Genomic DNA, 11,160 nt, shown 5'->3' on the forward strand with positions numbered 1-11,160 from the left:
CTCGTGGACTTCAACTCCCAGAATTCCTGAGCCAGCTACGCTGGCTCAGGAATTCTGGGAGTTGAAGTCCACGAGTCATAAAAGAGCCGAGGTTGCCGACCCCTGACCTAAGGCATGCTGGCTAGGGGATGCTGGGAGTTAAAGTCCGCCCAGCTCAAAAACTTCCCAATTCGAAAAACACCGTACTAGAGAGTTTGCATGTAAAGATTGCATAGTTTATGCCACCAAAGGTAAAAACGAGTTGCATTTCAGGCATTGGAGGAAAAAAGAGCTACTTTTACTGAAATTGGAAGGGCTGGACTCTTAAATAGGAAGAAAACAAACTCAAAAAATGCAGCTTCTAATTTCTAGCTGCCGATCGACCGCTCCGGCATCGATCCTGCACGCCTGGATCTGGGATGGGTTGCAACGGCCTGGCGGCCAGACGGAGCGTTGTGCAGGCAAAGAGGCTTCCCCGCACGCGGGAACTTCTTTGCGCCGCGCATGCGCAGCCCGTGAGCCACTGCACTTTTTGAATGAATTTTTTCACTCGGGACGCCTTTTCCTCTACCACCATTTTTATTTTTATTTTTATTGCAAAATGCAATAGGGATTCCAGGATGAAGCAGGTGCAGTACTGCGATGGAAAATCCGTTTTCAATACGTGGCGTAAAACGAAAGGTTGGGAAATGTCACGAATTGCTGAGATCCGAGCAGTGCAAGTAGCTTAAGAGGGTAGCAGCCCTTCAGCTGCTGAGACCGTCTCTCCGCGATATTTTCTGCATAAACAGATTGCCATTCTTATCTGCAGAATTTGAATGCAGTCGGCAGGCCCTGGGAAAACTTTTTCTGCTTCTGTTAGCAACTTACATTGGGGGTTAGGGAAGACAAAGCACAAAGGTGCGGCTTTTAGACGTGGCTGTCATGTAAAAAAAGGGAAAAGAGAAATATATAAATAGAAGATTATGTGCGTACATGTCCTTACATAAATGTGAGAGATAAAGGAAAAGTTAGACAAATATGTAAAGATGATAGATGACGGTAAGAAATGATAGACCGTAATGGATAGGTAGATAGCGATAGATAGATAGATAGATAGATAGATAGATAGATAGATAGATAGATAGATAGATAGATAGATAGATGATAGATAGATAGATAGATAGATGATAGATAGATAGAACAATGCATAGGAATGGAATATATCTAACCTCTGTCTAGAATCTTTGAGAGTTGGGAGGCTTCAGGTTTATTAGGGTTATTATATAGGTAATCTACAATTAGATCCACAAAGAAGAGTGAAATAATTATTTGTGGTATCTGCAGACACTAAATCCTATAATGCAAAATCTCCCAGTGCTGTAACTTAATTATAACGGAATGCTGAAGTCTTTTCTTGTTAAATCAATAAGCCTGGATAGTTTCTCCATGAAACTGAGCTTGAAAGCAGATCTAGAATAAACCAAGTTTTAACACACCACCTCTCCACTAAAAACTTTTATCCGGACCCTATCGCCACTTCAGTGACACGTGAAGGATCCTATGAAAGTCAGTTCATGAAATTCTTTGGCCCCTTCTGAAATGCTAGCTCTGCTTTTCACAAAGGGAGAATGCAGTCATGATGCATTGTTATTTCTTTCCGCAAAACTTTAACATGGCTTCTTTTCTGTTTCCCCTTCAGACAAGACAGAAGAGAATGCACAGCAAAAGGGAAGCGAGGGAATTCGTGTTGTCGTGAAACAAGGCTGTGGAAAGGCAGCCCTCCTGTTTTCACCAGGCTTTAGGGTCCTGCAATGGCAGAAGACGAGTCTCCGGACAAGAAAAGACCCAGGAGAAACCTCTCCTTCTGCAAGAACAGTAAAAAAACCACAAGAAAGAGTGGCAAAGAGGGGCTGTCTTCAGCCCCAGACTCTTCCTCCATCATTTCCCTTTTTAACAACGCTCCCCCCACCAGAACTGCCTGCCCCTTGTGTGGCCAGACGATACCAAGATACAGAATCAACCAGCATATTGACGGAGGATGCAAGAATAATCAGAACGAGGACCACGTGAATGACTTAGCATCGGCTAAAGCTGGGCCTGTGGGTTCAAGTCCATATTTTGCATCTAAGCTCTCGACCCCAGAGAAAAATTTCAGCCTTTCAGGAGGAGGCAATCTGGAGACAAAAAGAGGGTCAGGAGAACAGACGAGTCCTTATTTCAAGAAAGTTTCAAGAAAACTAGCGCTCCTTGATGATCAGCCTAGAGTTGGTTCCATTAAAAATATCTCCCTGGGAACCTTGTCGACCAGATTGTCCAGGAGGTGGCATGGTGGCAGCAGGGAAGGGCTGACTCTAGATGACCAAACTTGTCCAACTCAAGCTGGCGTTACAGAGCAGAAACCCGTCCAGAAACCTCTCACTTGGGGTGAAGGCTCCCTGAAGGAGAACCAGTTGTCCCCAGCAAGGTTTCAGAGCTGTCATGGAAGTCCGGAAGGTGTGAACAAGGAGTGTGGTATCTCCAGATTGGGGCAAGAAGACGGCCCCGGATCTCTCTCTGATGGTCTGGATGATTCTGCTCTGGTATCACGGTCACTCGGTTGCAGAGAGCTGTCAAGAAAAAGCCAACAGCAAGTCAGTAAGCCCCTGAAGAGTCCAGATGTTCACCAGTTGGGAATGTCTTCAGTAGCTGAGGAGGAAGGGCTGACAGCAACTTTTCCTAAAGAAGAGCCATCCAAGTTGGAATCCCAGAGTGTCTCCTCTAACAAGCTAGCTCCAACGACAGAAGAAGGCTGTCACCATGAGATGCCAAAGTTCTCCGGTCCCACAGGAGACGCAACGGAAGGGCTTTCTAGGGAAGACGAGGCAGGGGCCAGAAATGAACTGGAGGATGAAGCATGTTTGGTAGCTTTAGAAGAAGCGAGTTTTCCAAATTCAAGTGGGAACGTTGGGCTTGGGCTGGATTCAGCTGGGCACCCCTATTATCTCCGAAATTTTCTCATGATCCTGGAGGCTGTGCTGGAGAACGAAGACGACCGGAGACTGTTCAACGAGGAAGATTTGGAGGTCACTGTTCGGTTCTACAAACTTTCAGGTAGCTTTAATTTGTAATGGCTTAATGTTCAGGTGATTCGCTTAACGACTGCGCTGACAGGCTTCACAACTGTAGTAAAAATGGTTATAAAATCAAATTGGGTTATGTGGTGATTTGATTTATGACCAGAATGATTTATGACCAAAATTCTGGGTCCAATTGTGGTCATAAACCAAGAAATTACCCGCCGGTGTATTTAGGAGTCTGCATTTAGCCGCTAAGCCATTGTTCTCGACCGGTTAGTCCCACTTGTTCTCATTAAATTGCTTCACACATCAGAAATATTGGTCAGCTGAACTTCCTGAGCGAGATTCTCTTGCAAAAGGTCCAGTTGTTTCCAAAGAACTTCCACGCAACGCCACTTTGTAAAAATATTTTCTTCTCTCTCACATTACAATTCAATTGCAGCCAGTGGACAGAAACTCTACGTTCGGCTTTTCCAGCGTAAACTGGCCTGGATAAAGGCAAATAAAATAGAATATGCAGAGATCAGCTCGGATCTTTCACCGGTTATCCAAGAGCTTGTTGAAGCAGGATTCCTGCAGTCTGGTAGGTCCACTAATAAGGTGGGTGCACAGCAGTTTGGGGTCCACTAATTTAGAGACTTTCCTGTTGGCCCGAGAGAGTTAAGGACTGCATTTGGCCTTTGAGCGGTCAGTTTATTATTTTTTTCCCCCTTGGCTGCACCCACAGAGGCCGAATTGCAAAGCCTGTCGGAGGTCCTCGACTTGCTTTCCGCCCCGGAATTGAAGACTTTAGCAAAAGAATTTCACTTGAAAAACCCGTCTTCTCCCAAGCAGCAGCTTCTGGAAGAGTTCCTCCGGTTGGCAAGACAGCGCTCCGTCTTTGGCCCACGCCAAGCCGGGGTTGGCGGCGTCATTCTAAAGAGGTGAAATGTTCAGTTGAGGAGTGTCAGCAGAGTTGCACGGTTGCCATTTCTGCAGCCGATCTGAGAGAATGCGATGAGCGATATATATGCATTTTTTATAGTCACAAGTGCTCAAAATATTATCAGCAACACATTGTCCGGGTTTCAATGTCTAGTTTACTAATACATATTAAGTACCTTTCTCTTTACTTCTTTTTTCTAGCCAGTTATAAAAAGTATCCCATGTTCTAAAATAAACTGAGTCTTCTTTCTCTTTCATTTCCGATGTCAAACGATCCATTTCTGCACACTCTTAAGATTTTTTTTAATTAACACTTCCTCCACTAGGAGATCTTCGTTTTTCCAATATTGAGCAAAGAAAATTCTTGTTGCAGTTAATATATGTAAAATTAAGAGAGAGAATGCAATTGTCGATACCTACGGCCGCACCAGCTTAGGACAGAAATTGCGGTCCTCATTGTGGTTGTAAGTCAAGGGTTGCCTATAGCGTTGCACGGTTCCCGTTTCTGCAGCTGGGTTGAGAGAATTCTAGCGCCGATTCCTTCTCCTTTCTGCTTTCCAGGGCGAAAGTTCTTGCGGGGAAATGCATCAAGGTTTGCAGAGGCCCCCGGACCGTTTTTTCTCACGTGCTGCTGCTTTTCTCCCTGACGGATCCCATGGAGGATGAAGAAGCTGGAAGTGGTGGCCAAAAGCAACTTTCTACGGTGCTGATGGTCAACATGGGCCGGACCATCTTCCCCACTTACACAGTCAACAGGAAAACGCCAATATTTCAAGATCGGGATGATTTCCTTAGGTAGGAAAGAAATTGTTATTATTACTATTACTATTATTAACACTTAACGTCTGTGCTGGAAGTGAGGTTGTTAACTGAGATCCTTAACCAAGGACTAACTCTTCCCGTACCATTACTTGTGATAGGATAAGGCGAGGAAGCAATCTTCTTCACAAGTTGCAACAACCGGTTTTAATTTCTCAATAGGTACGCTGCCGCTGCGCATGCCTCCAATGATATTTGTGTAGCAATGACCGGCGGGAGCTGGGAAGAGGCGCGATGCCTGTACGAGGCTGCAAAGGCATCTTGGCAGGAGCTGAAAGGACACCCTTCCCTCAGGTGTGTGGGTGGAGAGGTGGACAGACTCCCACCCGCAGGGGTAGCTGGGAATGGGCGGGAGGGAAAAGATGCTGCCTAAGGGACAATCAGATAGGAGAGGACGTAGCCCCGAGCTGCATGACGGGCAGAGAAAGAAACTCCCTAACTTCTCGGGTTGTAAAAGAGACAGGAGGAGGTTTGTACTGTCAGATTTGCAAGAGCAAAGTGGTGGCCCAGTGGGGAAGATGCTCGCCTCCCACTCAGAAGGTTGAGAGTTCAGTCCTAGGTAGCGGCAGTTGTTTTTCTCTCAGGGAGCAAAGAAAAAAAAATTGCTGTGAAGTCTGTGGAGGCGTCAGGAAGGGCATCCAGCTAGTAAACGCTCAGCTCCATTGGGTTGCCCCGACTCTACCCCGAATTAAGGGACTATAGGGTCATAAAAAGGGAGTTTTTATCAGCCTTTTCACCTAGAAAGATAGGAAACGCAACCAGATGAGCTAATTCTACCTTATTGTAAGGTCACCTTGACTGAGTCTTGCAAGTGTGATAGGTTAGATAGGGGAGATGTAGGAAAAAAGGAAATTTTGATTTAATCTCAGAAAGAGAGAGAGAGAGAGAGAGATGGGGTAAACTATAAATGTCCTTGTGACTGCTGGTAAGATAGAAATCCACATTCTCCTCCCCTTCTTTTCCATTTCTTTAATATATATATGGTGCGGAGTCAGCTTCAGTCTGGCAAAGAAGACTGACCTCCGTGTTTTCTCCTGCAGCCATCACCGAGCCCTCCCAGAGTTCCTGCGACGTTTCACCGTGGGATGGCTGTACACACGGATCCTCTCTCAGGGGGTAGAGATCCTGCAGAGGCTTCACATGTACCAGGTAATAGATCTCTTCAAAAGATCTGCACCTTCCTGTTATCCTGGGGGCTTCGTGAAGATCAGCTGAGGGGTAGGGGGGTCTCCTGTCCAAGGAGTTGACTTATCTTTGAAGCTCTAAAGAGAAACAATCCTTGGCTCCATTTATGGAGAAAGGTATCACTTTATTAGCATTGCAATAATGCAAAGCCAGAAAGTGAAAAATCACAGGCCAAAAAGTTCAATTTTTCCTTCCCTTTGCTGCCTCCCATCGCTCAGCCCCAAGCAACCAGTAAGGTTTGGTTAAAATGTTTTTGTAACAGCAGCAAAGCACAAGCAAGCAGAAGGTGGCAGCTGACACTTGGTTTCCTGAACCAGCCCATGGCGAACCAATGGCTCGCTTAATGATCACGGCATCATTTTACGTCAACATTCACCACCACTGCAAAAAAGGTCATAAAGTCAGCTTGGTTATGCAGTTGATTCGTTTTACGACTATCACAACTTAAGACTGTGATGGGCAGGCTCCATTACTCCCTGTAGTGCAAATCTTTTCTTCGAGTTTGGTTTTTTTCCCCAACAGCATAGAAAGCATTTTGATAACCTCTCCATCTGGAGGTGCAGAGTGTAGCTCAGGGCCAAGAAGCCCTTTAAAGATATCTCGTATTTGTCCACCTCCTCCGCATCTTCTGCAAGCTATTAATGTTGGTCTATTTGTAAGCTTGCTCTTTCGCTGCTGCTATTTTTAATGCTTAGCGTTTCCATGTCTTTGTGAGCATCCCCAAGTCCTGTCCTTCTGTTCTCTTGCTTTCTGCACGCCGGCCTTGCAGGAGAGCTTTGCACCTGTATTCTGTGCACAAGGTGTCGCACGGCCACATCCATTGCCGGGTCAGGGTGCTGGCCATGTTGGAGTTTTGCTGGCCAGCTGGGGTTGTCCTTCTGCAATCTTCTCATGAGCTTCTCTGTCCCCTGGCTAGGAGGCAGTGGAGCAGCTGCAAGAACTTCTGGATCAGGAAGACTACTGTGTGGACAGCCGAGGACAGTGGTGGGAGCGACTAGCTCTGAACTTACACCAGCACTTGAAAGACACCGAGAAGGTAGCATATCTGAAGTGGTCTTCATGGTTATGGTGTCCTGGCAGACCAGGTTGGGTTCTCCAACGTTGTTCTTGCCAACGGTATTCTTGTAGAAGACCTTCTTCTGCGTAGGGTTCCTTCTGTCCGGTTGTTGAGGAAATGACCCATGTACCTTGGTTATATTTTGTTCATCATCTCTCTGCAATGGCTGGTTGGCTGCTAGGCTGTTGCATCCATCCGGAAAGGCCTCTTGGATCCCTTCCTTCGTCCGGGCCACCAGCTTGGTCTCTCCCAGCGAGTCCAGAGGCTGAAAGACACCCCAGCCTGCCAGAAGGTCAAGCATCTTCTTCGCGAACTGCCTCTCCTTTCTGTGGATGATGTTACTCATGTAAGTACAAGTGGTCCTTAAGGCCACAACTGACCCTGGAATTACAGTCATTGTGACCAAACCTGATTAAGTGAATCAGTTTTTACCCCATGGGGAGTTTTTGCCAGAAACTGAAAGTAGATGCTGGAAACCAACAACAAAGGGTCAAAAATCGTGATCATGGGACTTTGTAAACAGCTGTAAAAATTACTTGGGTGCCAAGCACCCAAAATTACACGTGACTGCTGGTTGGCCCTCATAACTTTGAAATCAGGTTGTATTTTTGGGGTGGTTTGTTGTAACTTTGGTCACTAAGCAATCATCCATAAGTTGAGGACTAGCTGCTTTGTTCCCTGCCTGGGGACATTTTGGAGAAATGGGGGCGTTTTGTAGGCTCCAGTTTAGAAGACCTTGATAAACGGTGCAGGTCCAGAGAACTACCACGATAGTAAAAGAACTGGAGTCCACATTCTACAAAGAATTGCCCAGATGTTTGTCAATAAACCTCACAATGGGACCACTGCCTAATCCACTCTTTCCGTGCCAGAGTTATTCTGGTTGAGGAAACATCTGGAGAACTTGGAGTGGGAGAAGGCATCCTCGGGGTTGCTTTGTCCCTTAACCAGGATTCTTCATTGACTCAGGTTACCATCAAAGGAAAACTCTGCCCACAGACCGGGATAGGCAAATCCATGTTTATCCTGGACAGCCAAACGGAAGGATCTGAATCCTTGACGGTGGTCTGCTCCGTTGAGGAACTGGCCTTAGCCCACTACAAGCAGCAGGGCTTTGATCAAGGTAAACTTCTTCCAGCTCTCCAGTTGCTTTTCCTTTTCCATTTTGCTTCGCTTGGTTGCACCGTGGGGAGAATAGGGAAGGGTCTCTGCTGGTTCCTGCTTGGAAGAAGCCCACAAGGGCAAAAGCAAAAAAAAAAGACACTTCTGATTAATTTCTCCAAGCACCAGTTTGGTGTATCAGTGAAGGGGATGGACTAGGAACCGGAGACTGAGTTTTAGTTCTCCCTTCGTGAAAGGGCCTGTGAGAATGACCTTGGGAGTAGGAGGAATTGGAAGGGACTTCGGAGGTTTTCTGGTCCAACTCTCTGCTCATGCAGGAGACTCTATACCAGGGCTCCTCAACCTTGGCCACTTTAAGACTTGTGGACTTCATTCTGGGAGTTGAAGTCCACAGGTCTTAAAGTGGCCAAGGTTGAGGACCCCTGCTCTAGTCTACACCATCCTGGACAAACGGTCGTTCAATCGCTTCTTAAAAACCTAAAGAGCTGCAGACTTAATAAAGCTGACAAGTTTTAAGTCGAGGTGGGGCTGAATTGTTTTGGGTTGGCACGTAAAAATATTCCCAAATGTTCCTTGTGACTTCCACCGGGCTGTTCCTCAGGGATTCATGGCGAAGGGTCCACCTTTACCACCCTCTACGGGCTCCTGATGTGGGATATCCTTTTCATGGAGGGCGTCCCTGACGTCTTTAGGAACTCCTACCAGGTAAGCTTTGTGTTCAGAATAGGTGGAGAGATGGAAGAAAATGTTGGAAGCTCAGGGTTGAACGGTGGGGTCCCTGGTGCCCTCTGAGCTTGGGGGTTTTCTTGCAGGCGTCTCAGTACCCAACTCGATAATATCTTCAGTGATGAGAGGGAGGGGCTGGAGGAGGAGGAGAGGAAGAGGACTGTGGGATCCTTGGTGCTCTCTGAGCTTAGTTGTTTTCTTGCAGATGTTTCATGACCCAAGTAGATAACATCATCAGTGTTGAAGGAGTGGGCTTGGCTCTCCTTCCAGCACTGCTGATGTTACCTAGATGATAATGAAATATCTGCAAGAAAACAGCCAAGGACCCCTCAGTTCAGCCCTGAGCTACAAATTCTCTCTTCTATCAAAAGATCCTTGTTATAATATCTTTTATGCGTGGGAGTTTTAAATGGAATTATTCCCCATTCGCCCCAAGGCTTTCCCACTCGACCTGTACACAAGCAGCTTTTATAAGAATCGCCAGGCGGCTGTTGAGGCAAGGTTGCAGTCGCTGCACGATGCTTCCACTGAGACCCTCCAGAAGTGGGTGGGCGAAGTGTGGGGTGCCCAGGAGGGCAAAGCCTCAGCGCTGATCGGCTGGGACCGCTTCTCTTCCCTCCAGCAAGCCCAGGTGAGTGGGGAAGGGCATTTCCGTAGAGCCATGGCTTTGCAGACACGCAGAGTGGCCAGGTTCCCTCCTGGCATCTCCAGAGATGGTGTCCAGGTTCTGGAAACGGAGCTTTGCTGCCAAAAAGGGTTGGTTGGGGAATTCTGGGAATTGAAGTCCACCCATCTTAAAGCTGCTGAGGTTGAGAAACACTCAGGTGAGACTGTAAGCAGACCTTTGCATTCCACCAAGGAAAATGCGGGAAACCTGCACATTTCAAGAAACAAAATAAGGAGAAGCTTTATTACTAAATAGTCTTTAAGTGTCCTGAATGGGCTTCTCATCTTGGAAGCTTCTCAGCTACCCTTCAGAACCAGGAGGAGGAGGAGGAGGGAAGCCAACGGCAGGTAAATGTACTTTTGCAAAGCAGATGGAGCAGATGGCCTCGCTTAGAAACAGAACGAGACTCCCACATTTTGCTTTGCTAGAAGGGATGGTCTTCCTGGGGTTTAAAAAAGTCCCCCCCTCCCCGTCTTGCAGAGCCTGGTCTGCTGCTTCGGAGGCCCCTTCCTGAGTGGAGTTTGCCGGCGACTCTCCCGAGATCTGCGCCATTGCAGGGGGGGGCTACCTGATCTTGTGGTCTGGAGAACGGAAGACCGGAAGTTTAAGGTACCTTCCCAGATGCCCCCTGCGGGTTCAAGAGAGGGGTCCCCTCGATAAACGACCCTTTGTCAGGAGCCAGAGGTGGGGAGAGGCCGCCCTGGAAAGACCACGGCTAGAAATTTATCTGGTACTCACAAATCACAAGCTACCCGTAGTCCTTGACTTACGCCCGAGACACTTAGTGATGGTTCAAAGTCACAACAGACCTCGGGGGATATTTACGACTTGGTTCCAAATTCATAATGGCTGCACCCGCCCCTCCTGCGACTGCATTTTGGGGGCTTAGCAACTGCCCACTTTTACGGCTGTTTGCAGCATCCTGCCCACGTTTTGCGATATTTTTTGTTTTCTATTTTTGGGGAAGGTGGGAACGACTTTACTCAAGAGAAGGTGTTGCTTTCCTCCGAATTGTGGAATGACGATTTGCACACTTTTGCCTCTTTCTCTCCCCCCCCCCTTCGGATGCTCCAGCTGGTGGAGGTCAAAGGGCCCGGCGACCGCCTTTCGCACAAGCAGATGGTGTGGCTGGACGAGCTGCAGACGTTGGGCGCCTCGGTCGAAGTTTGCCACGTGGTGGCCGTGGGGTCTAAAAGTCAGCGCCTGACCTGAAGAGGTGCCTGTGTGTGTGTTTGGGATCGAGTGCAATAAAATAAAACCTTTCGATGCGGCCGTTGGGTTTTCTCTGGCACTTCTCCTCCAGCTTTGCTTCAGACTTCCCGTGGACGTGCTTGCACAGAAGAGACTTTCAGACTCTGTTTTGGGAAGTGGAAGTCTTGGGTTTCCGGGACAGCAGCCGGAATTTCCCATTCTGATTGTGATTCTCCCCAAAGGACGCAACTGTCTTTTGAAGAGTCTGGTGTTGTGTGGGTCCGACTTTACAGCAATTTAACGAGTATGTTACTGGAAGATTTTTTAAGAGGAGATTGGACAACCATTTGTCTGAAATGGTATATGGTTTCTTGACTGAGCAAGGGGTTGGACTAGATGACCTCCAAGGTCCCTTCCAACACTATTATTGGTATTCTGAGGAATGTGCAGGG

At 47.4% G+C, this 11,160-nt stretch overlaps 1 protein-coding gene across 1 annotated transcript; it reads left to right on the forward strand.

Moving 5' to 3' along the window:
• The first annotated feature begins 399 nt into the window (after positions 1-399).
• FAN1 (FANCD2 and FANCI associated nuclease 1) lies at positions 400-10,756 on the forward strand. The gene is made up of 14 exons (XM_083371251.1): positions 400-608; positions 1,661-3,051; positions 3,460-3,600; positions 3,745-3,940; positions 4,503-4,736; positions 4,923-5,054; positions 5,801-5,909; positions 6,862-6,981; positions 7,184-7,348; positions 7,972-8,125; positions 8,726-8,829; positions 9,287-9,481; positions 9,998-10,126; positions 10,592-10,756. The coding sequence occupies exons 2-14, from the start codon at positions 1,773-1,775 to the stop codon at positions 10,727-10,729; spliced, it is 3,096 nt and encodes a 1,031-aa protein (XP_083227377.1). The 5' UTR covers positions 400-608; positions 1,661-1,772; the 3' UTR covers positions 10,730-10,756.
• Positions 10,757-11,160: the final 404 nt, after the last annotated feature.

This window comes from Vipera ursinii, assembly GCF_947247035.1.
Source record: "Vipera ursinii genome assembly, chromosome: 11".
In the NCBI taxonomy this organism is placed as follows: domain Eukaryota; kingdom Metazoa; phylum Chordata; class Lepidosauria; order Squamata; family Viperidae; genus Vipera; species Vipera ursinii.